Here is a 20,493-nt window from a genome sequence, read left to right as displayed (position 1 = left end):
AATATGGAATATTTTTTTTTTCTTGACTTGGGTTTACTTTCTTAACTCAGTATATCAATCTGGTGATTTTATTTTACACTTTCGTGATTTATTTGTTCAAAGAACCATGTCACTGATTGTCTGTCGCAGCAAGAAGTCAACAACAGGATTATATCACAGGTGGCGTGGCAAAATGTACGGACAGGTGCATTTGACGATTGGCTTGACAGTCGGGTATACAAGGGTTGTTGCATCTGTATTAGTGGAAAACAACTGCTGCATGTCTCCAAACGTTATTGCCGCTTCCTCTGGAGATGGTCCATCAACTCGACAATGCTGTTTGTCATGGAGTGGTGGCTTTACGAAATTACGGCATGAAAGAGCGTGCTATTGCTCGGCAGTATGGCATCACTCAAGGTCAGGTGTCAAAGATCCTGAAACGAAATGCTCAGGGGTGTCCCTACTCCAATACCGAGGCCAGAACGTCCCCGCAGAACCACAAGGAGGGATGATCGCCAGCTGCACCGGTTAGTCCGCAATGGCCGTACCAAGTCAGCTAATCGGCTTGGGGCTGAGTGGCAGCAACTGACAAATGTGCCTGTATCCAGAAGGCTAGTCAACCAATGACTGGTTCAAGCAGGCTATCGTGCCAGGCGTCCCTTGAGAAAGCCACGCCTGACCAGACAACACCGCCAGGCCGATTGCAGTGGGCCAGAGAGCACCGTCCATGGCAGCCAGGACACTGGAATCACGTGACCTTCAGTGACGAGTCTAGATTTCTGGTCTATCGTCAAGATGGCCGCGTCCGAGTGCACAGACAAGTGCATGAAGCCCACAACTAAGATTGTATAGTGCCAAGAGTCCAAGCTGGAGGTGGTGGGGTGACCATTTGGGCTGCTTTTCATGCAGGGGGCAAAACTGACATGGTTGTTCTGAATGGAAACCTGAACCAGTTCAAGTACAGGGCCATTCTGGAAGAAACATTGCTTCCATTTGCTCGTGCAGCCTTTCGAGGAAACTTTGTCTTCCAAGATGACAATGCACGGCCTCATCATGCTCGCATGATTCAACACTTTCTTGCTGACCGTGGTGTAGAGCATATGGAGTGGCCTGCCATGTCCCCGGATATGAATCCGATAGAGAACTTGTGGGCAGAATTAACGCGTCAAATCGACCACTTGGACCAGCAGCTGACCTCTGTGCGTGAATTGCAGCAGGCTATTGTCACTGCATGGCAAGCGATTCCTGTCCAAACCTTGGCAAATCTCGTGAACAGCATGCCCCAACGTGTACGTGCTCTCCTGAATGCTCGTGGGGGTTACACGAAGTACTGAACTGTAATTTTACTGTCCGTAATCCCAGTCGTAATTTAACTTTTGTTTTTGTGAAAAAGATTTTTGGCTAATGTGCAAAATAAAGAGATACTTCTGGAAAAGGTACATAGGTTTAACACAGTACTGTCCATGAATTGAGTTCGATATCAGTTTACATCACTTTCAAGGATCAATTTATTTGTTTCTAAATGTCAAATGTGGTTTTTGTTTCTTTTAAAGGTCACCTTAACAAAATCTAGAATAATGTCAACATAATTCCAATGAACTTTTGGTTCTAAGACATCTTGAAAAGTAAGTTCACCCCCACAAAAAAAATATTCCATATTAAATGCCGTCTGTAGAATAAAACTTTAATTATTAATGTGACATGCTTTAAACTGGATTTTAATCTTCTGTAGAAAATAAGGTGTTTAAACTGTATTTTAATCTTCATCGTGAACAGATGATGAACTTAAAATGTAACATGAACTGATAAACAAAACAAGAATAACTTTTACCGAAAAAACCCGATATGCATCTGAACTTATATCCAGGTTCAATGTTCCGTCATCATGAACAACATTAAATAAACAACTTTCACTGATAAACCCAAAAGTGAAACTTACAAGCCTAATTCAAATGTTCCGTTAGTAACATTGTAGATGTGGATTATCCACATCAGTGTGATGGTTGTCTTTGTATATTGGCTACGAGATCATCGATTCGGCTTTGAAGCGGCGACAATGCGATTCTCATGTTGGCGCACAGGGCCACTGTCTCCAGTTTGTTTCGATACTTGGACTTCAGATATGTCACCATTGAGAAACCTGCCTCACACATCCACGTCGTCGTGAATGGCATCAGGAACTTTACTGCGAGATGTGCAATCTCTGGGTACTCATGAGACACTGTTAGCCAAAACTTCACTAAAGTGTCCTTCCTGAACAGTGTCTTAAGTGTACCGTCGGACACGATGTCGATCAAGTCCTCTTTCAATCTGTTGGACAAGTTGCAGCACTGCTAAACGTCGACCAAATAAGGGTCTCGGATCCACTTCTTCTCCACGCGTGGATCAACAGGAAAGTATTCGTCAAATCGTTTGCGCAGGTTCACCAGATGTTCGACGATGACATCCTTAATGTCCACACGTTCCTCAACACTCTTGCTGAGCAGATCATCCAGGTTTTCAAACATGTCAAATTCATCATTGGTCTGTACTCTTCTCTTCCATAGATCCAGCTTTGACTTGAACGCTGCTATCTTGTCATACATTACGAACACGGATTTCGCCTGCTTGTTCGTTTTGCCCTGGAACGATATGTTCAGATTGTTCAACAGGTTGAAGATGTCGGCCATGTATGCCAATGTTGCGATGAATTTGTTGTTTTTGTAGTAGACTGCCAGGTCTGACCTAGCCACCTCCAAGAATGCGAGGACCTGGTCGCGAAGTTCATACAATCTTGCCAAAGCATCTCCTCTGGAGAACCAGCGAACAGCTGCAAAATACAGCATCGTGGTGTGTTCTGCATCTTGCTCCTTACACAGCTCTGCAAACAACCTCAAATTTAGGGCGCTCTTCCTGAGATGGTTGATTGTTTTCACTGCAATGTCCATTACTTCGGCAAGTCCAGGTGACATCTTTTTCACCGCTAATGCCTCGCGGTGGAGGAAGCAGTGGGTCCAGCTTTCCTCTGGTGCCACATCTTGGATGAGCTTAATGACACCGCTGCGCCAACCTGTCATCGATGCCGCACCATCGGTACAAACGCCAACACAGTCTTCCCACCTGAGGCTATGCATTGCGACATGTTTGTTGACGACTGCGAATATTTCTGCGGCCGTGGTCTTGGTCTGTCGCTCGTCACATGCCAGAAGATCCTCCATAAAATCATCGCCATGCCGATAACGAACAAAGATGAGGATCAACGCCTTCTGTGCGATGTCCATTGACTCGTCCAACTGGATGACAAACTTGTTGGCCTCGAGGTTTGCGTACAGCTGGTGCTCGATGTCTTCGCCCATGTCTATTATCCGTCAGCGAATCGTGTCGGCAGAAAGCGGAATTGGTGCTTATCTTGGAAGCTGCCGTCTCTCCAAGCACTTCTCTGCACATCGCCTTGGCGCATGGCAGGATGAGTTGCTCTGCAATACAAGATAAATAAAATAACACATGAACATTTCTTTCACTTTATGATTAATCTTGATTTTGTTCCAAATCCAAGGCATTATAAAAATTCAATATGTACGATGTGATTGCCGTACGTACTTTTAAAAAATAGGCAAAGTTTAAGAATGGCTGTATTGTAACAAACAATAAAACTTACGAAGTTGTGATATACCAACGTATACATGGCACGAGTAATAGTAATCAAGAACCCGACACATCAATATTCTAAAGACGAAATGAAAAACTAAATTTAACTATACTTACAGCACCATGTATTACTTCATGAACCTACAAACCACCAATGCAGTGAAATACTTTTACGAAAAAAACCAAAAAACTTACCCGCAATAGTGTATGGTTTCTTTTCTTTGGCTATCTTCTCCGCCACCAGGTAGCTGGCTTTGGTCTGTCCCTTCGACAGAAAAACAGCCGAACTCATTACTGACTTGCTGTTGTTCATCTGGCGTTCTTTCCGGAGAAAAAACTCCCGCGACTTGTTGACATGATCTCCATGTTTCTTCTGGAGGTGCCGTTTCAGCTTTTGGGGCCTGAGGGACTCGTTGGCCAACACGTCAAGGCATATCACACACTGTGGTCGATGAACATTGTGCTTATCGATATTCAAGGTGAACCCATAGTTCAGGAACACAGGCTGATACTTTCTAGCCATGGCGAGTACCTTACGCTCACAGCTCAATCTTTTGAATGAAGAGCAATGGACATTCGCGTGTCGGAAACTAAACGTATGATCTGACTGACCGGATGCACTCGCGGTACATCGGTACAGCGCGGTAGAAGAGTCCACACGATAAAGTTTGTGTCGGCGTTCGTTTGATCTATGTTCTGTTCAGTCGGGGGAAGTCAATCGTCGATAAAGTTTTTTTCCCGCGATTTCTGAAACGATTGTGCAACCCATTGAAAATCCTTCGCGACCCAAACATTGGGTCGCAACCCATAGGTTGCGGAACGTCAGTTTAGGTGACAAGACAAGAACAAGCTGATTAGATTTTGTTTCAGGTCTGAATTCAGATCCGGCCGATCAGTGGGAAACAAAACATAAACTGCTCAGCTTGACGGAGGCTTATACTCTCTACTGAGTGCCCTTCCAGTTTCCTTCCTTTTTCATATTTCTCTCTTTATTATTTTTTATTTATGTTTCTTTGTCTTTTTCTTTCTCTTTTAAATATATATTTTAATCTTTCTCTCGGTCTCTCCCACCCCAGACTCAGCTGAAACGACTCGTGTGGAATTGGAGCAGAGTGAAAAGGAATGGAGGGATGCTACAACAAAGATGCGTCTTATGTGTTCAAAATTGGCAGACCCCAACGTAGTACCAGCGAGGGATACTCGTCCTCTTCCAGTCCAATGCCTCATCTGCAGGACGGAAAAGGACATACCAAAGAGACACAACAAGACAAGAAAAAGAGAGAGACTGATACAGTGTGAAGCAGAAACAGCAGGCAAGCTGCTTTGTGCCGCTGAAACTCGCAAAGATGAAGCAATTCTGCAACGCATCTGTGGAAAAGATCTGGTGGCATTGGAAGCAAGGTTTCACCTTAGCTGCTACCAGCACTACAGAAAGTTTCTTACCAGGAAGCACTCTGAAAAATCACCAGAAGACTACCTGTACCAGGCTGGGTTCCAACACTTCTGTAACCTCGTATTAGAGGAGAGGGTGTTACAAAATCGTGAAGTCTTAAGGTTAACAAAATTGTACACACTGTTTAATAAATGTGTTCAAGAGAAGGAAGGTGTAGAGGCTTCCTCTTATAAAACCTCCAGTTTGAAAAGAAGAATTCAAAGGTCCTATCCAAACTTTAAATTTCTAAAATCATCTAGAAACATTGAAAGTGATTTGGTATTTGTTGAAGATCTGTCAACTGATGAGATTGTGGAGGAAATGGGAAGGTACAGTGAAGCCGACATATCATTCGAGATGAGCACAGATGATGCAGAATCTTCGCCACACATCGACACGTAAACTTTCTGGCCAGAAGGCTCCATGGATACAGCAGCTGAAGCTCTACGCAGACAGAATGTACCACATGAGTTCCGACCATTGTATCTTGCTGCCCAAGTACTCAGGCGTACTATTCGTGAGACGTCCGATTCAGTTCCTCGACGATCATGGCGAACAACAGCCAAATATATGACGGTGGATGCAGTGAGGAATGTGGTACCAGATGAGCTCTTCAACTTCTTCGCATGGATGACCGGGATTACTAGTGAGGTCCCCATTGATAACCCGCGAGTGAGTGTTAATGAAGCTGGAAGCAAAAAGATCCTGTCAACCTGTCAAGCTATAATGAACCTGGTGCTGAAAGGTGAATGACGTGCGACAACACAATTCTTCTCGACCAGATTCAGCACACTTAATTGGCTTGGTAAAGGAACTTGTTATTCCATTTTGAGTGTTCTGATGCATCACTTTGACATTGATCCTCAATTTTGAGTGTTCTGGAACACGATGCATCACTGGCCCAACTTCAGTTCATAGAAGACGGAACTGCATTCCTCCTTGCATTAAGCTGAATGGACATACTTGTGCGAGGAGACAATGACTTTGGGAAGAAGTCTATCGGGTAAGGCCACTATATGCATATGACGAGTTATATCTGCAGCGAATACATTTCACTGTAAGTGCGTTCATTTTCGGATTTACTTGTGATTTTCATGAGCTAAAACTATTTTGTCCCTCACTTTTCCCGTCCGTCAAATCAGCTTCCCGAAGCTGGTCGGCAGTTGTATGCCACTCTTACCTCCTGGGCTTCCAACAGGCGGTGCACCCCATCCCTATCCACAATATTTTAATTTTTTTAAATTTTTTTACTCCCATTGGCCCGACCTCAGCCAACTTTTACTCGTAGGTTTCTGTGAGTTCATACCGTCTGTCAACTTTCTATTCCATGAGCCTCGATATATTATAGAAAATACAAGTTGAAAAAATGAAGCGGTTCAGAAAATAGAACATTTCCCCCCCCCCCCCCCTTTTTTTAAGGCCATTTTCCTTGCGAGAGCGGGGTTAGCCTTGCGGGCCCCATGACAATCATCATGGTTCCCTTTTTGAGGCAATGTTTTTATGGCCGGGTGGCCTTCCTGACACCAACCCTTTTGTCGCCTCTTATGACACGCAGGGATACGGTACGGTGTACCTATTCTAAACCAGGGCACACACCGGCACATTCATCCCAGCAAGCTGGTACTCAATTTGCCGACCTCGGAAGGATAACAGGCTGAGTCTCCCCTGGTGTTAATTCAGCGATCGACCAGCATTACGAACTCAGGATCTTAGGATCCCAAGCCGGCACCATAACCGCGAAGCCAACACCAGGTCAGAAAATAGTACAAATGATGCTTAATTATATTTCTCGTATCTCAATTAAAAGCCTCAGATAGGTTTGTTTGGGTGAAAAAATGACTTTTGTCATGTGACTAAACTGGGTGTGGTTTCCGAATGTTCCACCCACTGGTTGAATATGAAATATGAATGATCGTTTTAAGGCCATTTCTTCCCCGCTAGAGCAGGGGTTGGCCTTGCGGGCCCCATGACAATCATGGTTCCCTGTTTGAGGCAATGTTTTATGGACCGGATGCCCTTCCTGACGCCAACCCTTAGTCGCCTCTTACGATGTGCAGGGATACGGTGTACCTATTCTAAGCTGGGGTACACACCGGGATCATTCATCCCAGCAAGCTGGTACTCAATTTGCCGACCTCGGAAGGATGACAGGCTGAGTCAACCCCCCTGGTGTTAATTCAGCGATCGACCGGGATTCGAACCCAGGATCCAAGGATCCCAAGCCGGCACCCTAACCGCTAAGCCAACACCAGACTGGTTGTGGGTTAAAAATCGATGATAGACATCTACAGAATGATGTGAGCAGATCATACCAAAAATGGCCGTGACGGACAATTAACAGTGTGTTTAACACGGCCAAAAATAATTTTCTTAAAATAAGAAAAGTTTTCTTGAAACAGAAAAAAAAAATTTTTTTTTTATGAAAACATTTTCTTTCTTAGAGAATTATTTTTGGCAATGAATGTGATGCTGTATATTATTTGGAAGAATTCCTTAGTGGTTTGTATTTTTGTGATCTTTGCTGCAGTGCATGTCTGTCTGTTTGTCTGTGCAGGCCATAATTTTAGAAATAGCCCTGATTAGCCCCTCTGAAGCACATGAAGCACGAGATGCCCGCTTTGTTAAAATCGCTTCAGTGTTTCTTTATTTATTTACCGTTGAGCTTCAGTGTGTTTGTCCAGGCCATAAAATATTTATCAATCGAGCTTTTGTCATAAAATGTTCAACAAACCTTTATTATGAGAATATGGAGAACATAAATGAATAAAATGTACAATTTTTTTTTCAGTGTCCTTTTTATTAGGTTTAGTTTGAGTACAAAGCAGATGCAGATGGGCTTTTCATTTTGAGATTCTTTCTAGTTTGGAATTTTTATCCTTGCGTTTGTACTTTTTATTTGCATTCCGTTTTGTCGTTTACCTCACCCTCATGTATTTATGATTTAATTTACAGCTTACCATGTAATTACTGGAAAAGGAGGTATTGATATACCGCTCACAAATAGCAGCCTGGTTCGTCTCCATTGCTTATTTGTCCATTTCAGTCTGAATATTGCTCTGTTTCTGAGCCTTGACTTGATAAGTAGATAAACAAAAAATAAAGAACCCTTCATGAACTTTAACTTTAAAAAGTCAATAATATCATTGAAAGTGCAAATTCCTAAATTTTGGCAATTTGTCAGATTGAAAAAGAGATCAATTTGAAGGATCCCTTCAATTTATTGAGCGGCTGATTCAATGACCATCCAGATAATCAGCTGGGCCGATGGGGCCCGAGGACCCAAAAGATCATGAGGATCCAAAAGTCCATGAGGATCCAAAACACCAAAAAGTCCCCGAGGACCCAAAAGACATACGACCCAAAAGTCCCTGAGGACCCTAAAGATCCAAATTACCCAAAAGTCCCCAAGGACCCAAATGTCCCAGATGACCCAAAAGTCCCTGAGGACCCAAAAGACCCCCGAGTCCAGCAGGCAGGTATGCTACAAGGCAGTGAAGACAAATGAAAATTTGGTCCAATGAACCAACGGGCCACCGAGTCAATTAAACAAATTTCGGCATTGCAAGATAATGAAAATAATCTTGATTAAATGGACAAAACGTTCTTAATGCACAAGTAAAGGAAATGGTTTTCATTGTGAGCAAAGAAATCTTCTTTTACTCAACAGCAATGCCGACATTAATGATATTCTCTTAAACATTTTGAAGACTAATTTGCAAAATTTCCCAATTTACATTTCTCCAGTATGGTTTGAGAGATAAATTGATTCGTATAGAAATACAACACTTTGCAAAATAGAATACAAAATAAATAGCCCTGTGGCGGAGTGGCGGCTATTTCGCCAGGCTTTCTGAGAAGATTTCAAAGTAAATTACCTGAATTTGAGGTGATCCCCCCCTTCAGCATCTTTTTGGGGGCAGATCCGGATGGGGAGCACAATCCCATGAGATCTTAATGTTCTGATGTATCGTACCAAATTTGATCCATATCGATCATGTAGTTTGAGAGGAAAATATGTTTGAGTGGATATAGGGGATTCGAGGAGGGAGCCCGTGGCTCCTTGAGGTTAGGGCATTGGTCACGATGCCACATGGCCAGTTTGGTGTGGATCCGGTTGTCGGTTTCTGAGAAGATTTTTGAACGGAATTTTTTTGAATTTTTGAGAAATTCTCCAAAGTAACCGAACTACTTATGAAGGGACCCGGTGAAAAATGCAATTAGTAACTACAATGACACTCGTAGTCATACCATAGAGCGCATCATCTCGCCGTGCACTATTATACCCGTATCACACATGCACCCCATGTATTATGTCGCATACATTGTTATTATCCACACCGTTATTGATTAATTATTGGGATATTTTGAGCGGTTGATTGTTTTTTTTTTTGTTCTTTTATGATGATTTTTTTTGTTGAGCAGTTTCGGAGATGTCCAAATTTTTGCCTTTAATCCAATATGGCTGCCATACCATGTGACCTATGACATCAGATTTATCAATAAAATATTTTTCATTGGGAGTCCCTTCTATGTTTCAAGTTTTGCAGCGATCGGCCGATCTATCGGACAAAATATGTCGACTTGGACACACACACACACACACACACACACACACACACACACACACACACACACACACACACACGAAGGTGGATACATTGAGACCTGGGAGGTCTCATTCCACCTTCTGAAACACGCATTTGGAGATAACAACCAACCACCCACACACAAACAGACAGGAGCTGAACTTATAAAATGGTTCATGATGTCTGGATGTCCGTCCGTCCGTCCGTCCGTTAACTTTTTGCTATTTTTGCTCCTCTTCCCTTGTCATCTGGCTGATTGTTCTGAAACTTGACACATGAATACAAGACACTAGCCTGCGGCAGAAGTTGGGCTTCGATTTTTCGATTTCGGATCATGGGGGCTCCGGGAGATCATGTCCTGGGGGGAGGGGGGGAAGTTCCCCCCAAACCAGCAGAGGTCAGAACTACAACCTCAAAAGATTATCGTCATCGCTCTTGGGGCTATTTTATTATACACTAGCAGAAGTACCCAGCGTTGCCGTGTATTGATTTCTGTGCATCACAAAATAGTTGTATTATATCTTCAATGTTATAATCATTTAGTTTGTTTTGAAGTTTAAATAAACCGATTATATCTTCTTTTTGAAGACCCGCATTAAAACCTTGTGATAGTCGTTGACACTCGGTTTGAAAACTTGACTTTGTGAAAATTATTAAATTATCATCATCTAAAAAGTTGGGGGTAAGGAGCATCTTTAAAAGCAAACAGGTTTTTCCACATGCGCTTGAACCAACTATTGGACATCTTCATGAATTTGGAAGATTTTTATGGTTGTTAAATTTTATCTTGTTTTCCCAAATGGGTACAAAATCATTCATTTATATATTTGGAAAACAAGTCATCTAATTTTTTATGAACTTTTTTCGAAACTCTATATTTTATCCTGAGTTCAGGTTTAATTTCAAGATAATTCAATTATTTTATTTATATAATATCTTGTATTGATATTTCCCTGAAAATGACAATCGTGAATAGCAAATAACATTAAACCCCGAAACAGTTCCTCAATACAAATAGTCTCTTCCCTTGTAAGAAATGGTGTATTATCATCATCACACTTAACATTCATTTATCTTATTAATCTTCTTCAGTAATTCATTTTTGGTGTAATTTTAAAATAGTAATATTAATTTTTATATTTTTTATCATCATTAATTAAAAGATAATCACAGAATAAACATTGTTTATGGGCTTTTGACTCTGTATTTAATCCTCTTCTTTCACAAGCCGGACAATCCTCTAATTTATCATATGGAGAATCAGAGAATTAAAGAGGCTCAATATCTGGTATGTCACTTGGATTTATCATATTTATAAAGTAAAAGATTACTTAAACTAAAAAACCATCAGTATCTTTAGCATATAGTAGTAATAGTAGTAGTAGTAGTAGTATAAGTAGTAGTAGTAGTAGTAGTAGTAGTAGTATAAGTAGTAGTAGTAGTAGTAGTAGTAGTATCATCATCTTCATCAGTATCTTCATCTTCATCATCTATCTATAATTCCACTAATCTCTGTCTGTGTGCGTGTATGCGACCGCTGTTTCTCGACAACTACCGGTCCGATATACTTGAAACTTGCCAGGTATATTGCTGGGGACCCGAGGATGTGCCTTTTCAAGGTTTCATATTAATCGGACAATTACTTACCGAGCTATGTCCAAAAAACGATTCAACCAATCAGAGAGCAGCGAGCTATCGCGTGTGCCGAACGTGGCGAACACACTCTGCCTCGGACGGCACATTTGAGAGCGTATTCATTTATTTCACGTTGGCAAACTATGTTGCCGCTATGTTGGCGTTAAACTATGTTTTAAAACTAATTAAAACTAATTTGCGATTCTTTCGCTTGCCTGCGCGCTTGTGCACGCGATGGCGATTTCTTTACCAAACTCCGCAAGCCGTTCGCTTTGGACCAAACCATTTCATGCAAATAGAGGGGGGGGGGGATTGTCACCGTACTCGCAAGCCGTTCGCTTTGGACCAAACCATTTCATGTAAATAGAGGGGGGGGATATAATTTTAGATATAGATATAGTACGGGCATGCCCTAGTCTATAAAACTACTTTCATAGCTATCATTAGAACACAAACTCTCACTATCATAATTGTCTTCTGTTCCAATAGAGATACTATCATCACTGTCATAATCCCCAAAGTCTTCACTTGAATAATGACTCATATTTAATTAGCAGAAAAAAACATTACCATCTATATCCACATACTTTTTTTCATTAACAGATTCAACGACTATCTATATTATAATAGGCTGCGGTGATTCTGTCTGTCTGTCTGTCCGGGGGTGTGGCTTACTCCGTTTACAGAGTAGCTCCACCCATTCTTGGAGAGGCTTCATGTAAACAAATATCCACCATTTTATTAACTCGAATAGCTTTGAGGCCTGTTTAGTTAGGCCCGTGCTGTCTTTCTCTCTCACACAGGTTTATTTCAACTCTAATTCGATATATCATTTCATTTTTAACAGTCGCTAACATAGTTTTAGACTCGGTTGAAAAACACCGGGAAGAGAATCCCATGAAAGTTTCCGTTTATAGAACGAAATGATTTCTCAAAGGCCTGTAAAATAAAGCCCATTCATTGTCACCCTCACGATTTTATCTCGAATTCACCATCTGATTTAATTTTTATCGATGGTTTTAGACGCGGTGTCAGAAATAATTGAGAACATTCACGCACACATGGGAAAATGCAGAGATATATTTTTTTAAATCGCGCCACGATGATACACGAAAATACACCGCCTAAAATAACAGACGGGGAAAATGTCGACATATCTTTAAAATTCGCTTTTTCTTTTCCGTTAAGATATATTACTTTTACTTTTGATGACAGTCATCACAAAAACGACATATATTTCTTCGTTCTTATTTCATTCAACATTATTATCTGGAAGTAAAATATGTTTCAGGAAATTACCAAGAGATATTTCTTCGTTTTTTTTAATTACTTATGTGCGCATACACTTTAAATAGGTTTATTTGAAATCTTTAATTTTCACAATGTAATATACTTGCCATTTGTCATTTGATGATCATGAGACACTTTTTCTTGAGGATCGTGACAATTCATGCGTTGCGTAGAAACTTCCATTTCCAAAATGAATGAGATGGTCGATGAAGAACGCAGACTTGAACAGGATGCAGCAAGAAAACGAATGAGACGGGCGAACGAGTCCGTCGACGAACGTCTTTGCAGACTTGAACAGGATGCAGCAAGAAAAAGAACGAGACGGGAGAACGAGACGCTTGACGAACATGAACACAGACTCGCACAGGATGCTGCTGCAACAACGATGAGGAGGGAGAACGAGACAGTCGAGGAACGTGAACAGGGGTTGGAGAGTGAGGAGCTAGGGGTTGGAGGAGAGTGAGGAGCTAGGGGTTGGAGAGTGATGAGCTCGGCGTTGGAGAGCGAGGAGCGAGGGGTTGGAGAGTGAGGAGCTAGGGGTTGGAGAGTAAGAGGCAAGGGGTTGGAGAGTGAGGAGCGAGGGGTTGGAGAGTGATGGCCGATTGGAGAGGAGAGTGAGGAGCAATTGGTGAGGAGGTATTGGAGAGGAGTGTGAGGAGGTATTGGAGGGGAGTGTGAGGAGGTATTGGAGGGGAGTGTGAGGAGGAGTGGGATTGGAGAGGCGTGAGGATGGAGAGAGGAGAGTGTGAGGGGTCACATATTATATGAAATAAATAAATTGTGTTCATAACACCATTTCTGGATCTGATGAATTGCCAGTAACCATTTTGTAAAATTTAACGTGCAGCATCTAAATCAAGATGTCTAAATGTCACACACGTCCATGCCCGTGGAATTCCCACGGGTGACCCCACTAGTATTTCTAATAGTTAAGGTAATTTTAAAATGGTTCCTAACTACTATTGAGCGAAATGACATTTCTCCTGTTTTATTAACATCTTTCATTTCATCAAGATTAACATATTCAGGCTTATTAAAGAATATAGAAATTTCACCGTGTTTCGAGCTAATAGTTTTATCCTCCTTTTCAATAGCTTCAGCAAAAAGAGTTTTATTTTTTGATACTTTAACATCTTTCATTACCTCCTCTAGTTTGTTGAAGATCTCCATAAATAGTGGTGAAACTTTTGTTATAACTACTTTAATTGATGGCTTCCCAAAGACAGAGAATGCTCTTCCTTTAAAAGGGATTGAGTAGCTCATATTATCCTTCATAATAGGTTTAATCCAAAAGTTATTGTAATCATCTTTGTTCAATTTTACATCAGTGAAATATATTTCAGTGTCCTTTTTAAATGAGGAAATCGATTGAAATTTGTATTTTGTGTTTTGAAACATTGTATTTATTCGGTAAAAAAAAGTCTTAAACCTTAAACAGTCTCCTCCAAAATAAAAATTTAAAAATAAGGTTTAAAACCTTAAACAGTCTCCTACAAAGAGACTAACTATTTTTGGAGCTGTGCCAGGAATTGATTTTTGAAAATTGAAAAATAAGGTCTGAAACCTTAAACAGTGTCCGACAAAGAGACTAACTATTTTTGGAGCTGTGCCAAGAATTGATTTTTTTTAGTTTAAGCAAAGTTTTGTCATATAAATAGAGATGAAAACAACGTTTTGTGACGTTTGTAATCATGAGTACAAATATTACAAAAAACACCTCCAAACCCACAAACACACATTCAATCTTTTTCAGCTGATATCCCCGCTTGAACAAGAAACAAAACATTGTGATGTCTGTTCTAAGGATGTCTTGAAGAAGGGTTTTCCTTGACACCTTCAATCACAAAAACACAAGAAGAATGAAGAGTTAGTTGGATACTCTATTAAAAACTCTGATGGAGCATTTAAGGGACATATTAAGATAAGGGTTTTTGAGTTTGAAACTCCTGGACCAAAATCAATAGCTGAGGCGATTGAGATGGTTAAACCTGATGTTGAAACACTTGTAAAAGATACGTTGACTTAGATGAATACTTTAAAGTTTTATGTGGGAGTAAAAATGGGTATGGTAAAAGATGGTGTTGAAGAAACTTTCTCTATGAGAACAGACCCTCACTTTATCACATCATTCCAAGATTTCTTATCATCAGGTGTTTGTGGTGAACTTGTAAAACAGGAGCAGGATGAAGATAATACATTTGTAGGGAGTGGACATAGTATAAGTAAAATCATTTTCTTAGATATACACATTCTAAAATCAGACCATCTTAAAGCTTCTTCTTACATTGATTTACCAACAACAACAACAACAACAAAACATTATTTACCTTAAAAAAATCTTACATTGATTTACCAAGGGTTGTAAAACTTTAAAAAGCGGTTGTTAATATTAAAAACAAAGATAATAAATGTTTCCTATGGTCTGTTCTCACTCACATTCATCCCCCACATTCAAAACCTGAGAGTATCTCATTATAAGAAATATGAGAATACACTAAATGTTAAAGGTTTAAAGTTTCCAATGTCATTAATAGATATTCCTAAATTTGAGAAAATGAATAATCTATCTCTTGATGTATATGGATTAACAGATACAAACAAAGTTCAGATTTTAAAAATTTATAATAACTATAAAGATGAGAAAACACACATTGACCTTCTTTGTTTTAACTCAGAAGAAAATTCACAGGATGCTTACATAAAAAATTTATCAAGATTAATCACCTAACAAGTAGTCAATATAAAATGGAAAACATATCTTTGTAAGCGTTGTCTCAACTCCTTTCATATTACAGAAAGATTAAACCAGCATTCAAAATACTGCAGTGATCATAAATCCACCTTAATTAATATGCTGGGGGAAGGTTCAAACGTATCATTCAAAGATTTCAACAAAACCATAAAACATCCGTTTGTAATACATGCTGACTTTGAAAGTATCCTTGAAAAGAGAGATATTCCTTCTCCAAATCCCCAAAAATCACACACAAATAAATATCAAAAACATACTCCTTGTAGTTTCTGTTATTATATAAAATCATCCGTAGGTGATAAATACAACAAGTTAGAACTTTATAGAGGAAAAGATGCTTCAGAGGAGTTTGTGAGGCGACTGGAAAGGGATTGTATAAAATTATCTAAAATAATGAAAAAAAACCAATAAACCAATGTGCTTAACAAAAGAAGAGAAAAAAGTTTGGACAACCAAAGGCTGTATGTCATATTTGTGATGAGAAAATTGATAAAGGATTAAAGGTTAGAGACTATTGTCATCTTACAGGTAAATATAGAGGTCCGGCTCATCAAAGTTGTAATATTAATTATAAACTCCCCTCTTTCATTCCTGTCTTTCTTCATAACAACTCTCATTATGATGCGCATCTATTTATTAATGAACTTTCAAAGACTTCTGGAGACATTTGAGCAATTCCTAACACGGATCAGAAATACATTTCATTCACAAAAACAATTCATACATCTCCTATAACTCATATCCGGTTTCTTGATACATTTAAATTTATGGCAAGTCCATTATCTAACTTGGTATCAAATATTAAAAACTTTCCGAGTCTTTCAGAGTATTTCATAAATCAAGAAGAGATTGAACTCTTATCACAAAAGGGTATATATCCATATGATTATATGGATTCGTTTGAGAGATTTAAAAAAAAAAAAACTTCCCTCAAAAGAAAATTTCTATAACGAATTAAATAAAAGTCATATAATTGATAAAGATTATACTCACGCACAAAATGTTTGGAAAAAGTTTAATATAAAGAACCTTGGAGAGTATCATGATTTGGATCTTAAAACTGATGCCCTCCTATTGGCTGATGTATTTGAGACTTTTCGAAGCGTCTGTCATAATAAAAATTCCTATGGATTAGACCCCGCTCACTGTTACACTGCTCCTGGTTCAGCTTGGAGTGCCATGTTAAAAATGACAAAATAGGCTTTGGATTTGATCAGTGGTGTAGATATGCTTTTGATGATAGAAAAGGCTAAACGAGGAGGAATATCTCAAGTATGTTCGAGTAGATATGCTAAAGCTAACAACAAATATCTTTCTAATTATGATGCTACAAAAGATAGTTCTTATTCGATGTATTATGATGCTAACAATTTGTATGGATGGGCTATGTCTCAAGCCCTACCTTGTGGAGAACTTAGGTGGGTTAAAGAGAAAGATTATGAAAAGGTTTTACAGGATATTGTTATCTCCACACAAAAAGAATTGGATAAAGCTAAAATTGGATATTATTTTGAGGTTGATTTGAAGTATCCCGAAGAACTTCATAATAAACATAAAGATCTGCCTTATGCTCCTGATAAAGCAAGACCAAGAAAAGAATGGTTAAGTGACTATCAACAATCATTTAATACAAAAGGTAAATCAACAGAAAAATTACTTACTTCATTATATAATAAAGGAAATTATGTTTTACACCAAAGGAATTTGAGACAATATTTATCAGCAGGGTTAAGAGTGAAGAAGATTCATGGAATTTTAAAGTTTAACCAAAGTCATTGGTTGAAAACATATATTGATTTTAACACACAAAGGAGGATAGAAGCTAAAACAGATTTTGAAAAGGAGTTTTATAAATGAATGACTAACGCTGTATTTGGAAAGACAATGGAAAATGTTAGGAATAGACAAAACATAAGACTTGCTACATCTTGGAAACAAGCAACAAAATTAATTAATATACCCAGTTTTCAAAGAGCAGAGGTGTTTTCAGAGAACTTTTGTGCTCTCCATTTGGTTAAAGAAAGAATTGAAATGGATAAACCTATTTATATCAGAACATCATTTCTTGATTTATCAAAAGTCATTAATGTATGATTACTTTTACAATAACTTAAGGAAGAAATATCAAAATGATGTTAATCTACTTTATATGGATACAGATAGTTTTATTTTGAAAATTGAAACAGAAGATGTTTATTTAGATATGATTGACATTGATATATATGATACAAGTAATTATAAGTCAGGTGATAAGTTGTTTTCTTCAAAGAATAAAAAGGTTATTGGAAAGTTTAAGGATGAATTTGGGGGTAAGGTAATTAGTGAATTCATAGGATTGAGATATAAGGCTTATGCTTCTCAATATATTGATAATAATATTGAAAAGAGTGATAAAAAGTTAAAAGGGGTAAAGAAAAATGTTATTAAAGAAACAATAAACTTTGAAAATTATTATAATTGTTTAACTTTAAAGAAAGAAGAGTTTAGAAAAATGAATACGATAAGAAGTTATAAACATCAATTCTATTCAGAAGAGGTGAATAAGAAAGCATTGGGGGCTTTTGATGATAAGATGTTTATTTTTAAAAATGGAATTGATCGTCTCCCTTATGGTTATAAGTGTTAAAATATATATAAGTGATAAGCATAAGTGTTGAGATATATTAAGATAAATATATAAGTGATAAGATAAAAAGGTGGGTTAGGGATTTTAACGGGCTACCGCCGCCTTTTTTACTAATATATAAATGATAGAACCAAGCAATAACCAAACCAAAGAGTGGAGGTACAGACAGCCTTGGTATATAAATGGAAAACATCATGAATGTGAGAAATATCAAATAGGTATTATTGAAGAAATAACAAGGGTAAAGGTAAATAAAACAAATAAGCAAATAAATTTAAATACAAATAAGTTAGAGGCTCGAAGAGGCAACATCCTTGAGTGGACTGAAAACTTTGATGGTTGCCAAGAGATTGAGGGGAAAATAATTTATTAAAATGGTATGTGGTTTGGGAGGGGGTCAGATGAGGTCATTAAGAGAAGTATATCATTTCATATTAGCTCAACAGCGACATCTAGAGTCAAATTCTAATGGAATTCTAATCAATATCTTAGATGGTAATTCTGCTTTTAAGAAAATTAAGCTATTACCTAAAAATGAAACAAATATTCGTTGGGTCTCTGTACGAGTATAATGAAAAATGGGGAGAGTTAATAAGTTAAAAGAGGGAGAAAAAGGGTGTAATTTTTCAAGAGATGGGGTTTGAGTCAATAAGTTAACATAATTTTCCCCATTGACTTCAATGTTAAATTTAATGTGTCCCAGATCCCCCATTCTTCCTCTACTCGTATGTGACATGGACGAAATTGTTAGATTTTGGTGAAGATCCAGATTTGGATCCGGCTACAATAATTTTTTAAGTGATTCTTCACCATTGGGAGATTGGGCCAAAAACGATACATAGCAGGATATCTCAAAAAGTTAAGGACTGATTTGGACAAAACTTGGTGGACCGGTTTGGTGTCTGACAAGGATGATTCGATTTGATTTTGGTGAAGATCTGAATATGGATTCGGATGTGATAATTATTTAATTTTTCAAGTGAATCTTCACGATTGGGAGATAGGGCCAAAAACTATACACAGCAGGATATCTCAAAAAGTTATGGATGGATTTGGACGAAAGTTGTTGGACAGGTTGGGTGTGTGACAAGTGTACGTGCTCCTCCCCAAACCCCGGTCACGGTGTACCTCCGAGCCTCGAGAGGAGTCACGGCAGAAAGATGTGTTATTCTGTATGTCAAAGATCAATGGTGAAACCACACCAATTGTTACCAACAAACAAGTATTGTATTAAGGTCACACAAGAATAACAGTACAATAACAATATTAATCAATTGTACAACCAATATATCATTCCTATGATGGTACCATCAGTTACGTACAATATAACTCACTGTGCTCCAAGTGAGCGAAAATAACATTCCCAATGTCGCTGTCCCAGCTTCAAACCAAAGTCGATCCACGCTCCAGTGATCGTCAGAACGATGTTGTATCGAGACCAGAATCCCGCTCGGTTGACAATCACACTGCCAAAGATAGGCAAAAGTGTCCTCAAGAGGCGGCTGGGAAATCACACCTTCGGGTCTGGACATTCAACGGCTCCCAATCGGCGAACCGCAAATTCCCACTCAAAATCCACGTTACACACACACACCAGGTTAACGGCTGGATCCGTTGAAATGGTTGAAGCGAGGGGAAAAACCTGGAGCGATGCGAAATCAGGCGCGAAGTAAAATGGCCAACGGTCCATTCTCGAGACGTAACGGCACTCTAATGATTCTCTTCGGAATCAACCGCAAAACCTGTCACGCAGGTTTATCTGTCACAGCGATAACAACTCTGTCGCAGGAATCCCTTTTCTAGGAAACCCCAAAGTTCGCTAGTGACCTCCGTTCGCCAGTGTTTGCTCCAGACCTCCAAACAGCTCGGCTCCTTCTCCGACCTCACTCGCTCCGCCTCTTTCTCCTCTCCTTCTTCCTCTTCCTCTTCGTCCGGTTCCCGATCCGGTTTCCGGTTTCTTTTAAAACACTAACTTTTTTTACCTTTTGAAAACAGTTATTTCTATCTCACTTAAACGATAACAATAATAGTACATGCAACCAAAAATGTTTACAGTGGATGAGAACCACAACAACGGAAGTGACGAATCCGTAACACAAGGAAGAATCGATTAAATTTTGGTGAAGATCCGGATACAGCCAGCAGAATTTTTAAAGTGATTCTTCACCTTTGAGTGTTGGGCTAGCGGCTAGGGTGCCAGCTTAGGAACCTAGGATCCTGGGTTCGAATCCCGGTCGATCGCTGAATTTAACGCCAGGGGGGTTGACTCAGCCTGTCATCCTTCCGAGGTCGGCTAATTGAGTACCAGTTCCCTGGTAATTCCCTGCTTGTCGTAAAAGGCGACAAAAAGGGTTGGCGGCAGGATGGGCATCCGGCCGTAAAACATTGCTTCAAAAAGGGGACCAAAAAACAACAACAACCACGGTCCCCGAAAAAGGCCAACCCCCGCTTTGCGGGGAAAAATGGCCTCTAAAGGTTTTTGGTTTTTTTTCTTCACCTTTGGGTGATATGGCCAACCAGGTGGAGGTATGCTCTCCACTGAGTGCCATTCTAGTTTAGGAGAGAT

The 20,493-nt window shown here is 39.3% G+C and overlaps 1 protein-coding gene across 1 annotated transcript in view; it reads right to left on the bottom strand.

Annotated features, from left to right (window-relative positions):
- Positions 1–1,668: 1,668 nt before the first annotated feature.
- LOC137427735 (zinc finger BED domain-containing protein 5-like) overlaps positions 1,669–20,493 on the bottom strand; it is a 196,192-nt gene continuing 177,367 nt past the window's right edge. The window contains exon 2 of the mRNA XM_078777845.1: positions 1,669–3,434. Within this exon, the coding sequence (XP_078633971.1) occupies positions 2,313–3,314 (1,002 nt within the window). The 5' untranslated portion in view covers positions 3,315–3,434 and the 3' untranslated portion in view covers positions 1,669–2,312. The remainder of the gene's footprint in view (positions 3,435–20,493) is intronic.

This window comes from Myxine glutinosa, chromosome 5 (genome assembly GCF_964187855.1).
Source record: "Myxine glutinosa chromosome 5, kmMyxGlut1.1, whole genome shotgun sequence".
Lineage (NCBI taxonomy): Eukaryota > Metazoa > Chordata > Myxini > Myxiniformes > Myxinidae > Myxine > Myxine glutinosa.
The sequence above is the reverse complement of the archived record's forward strand: the minus strand, read 5'-3'. Positions and strand labels throughout refer to the sequence as shown.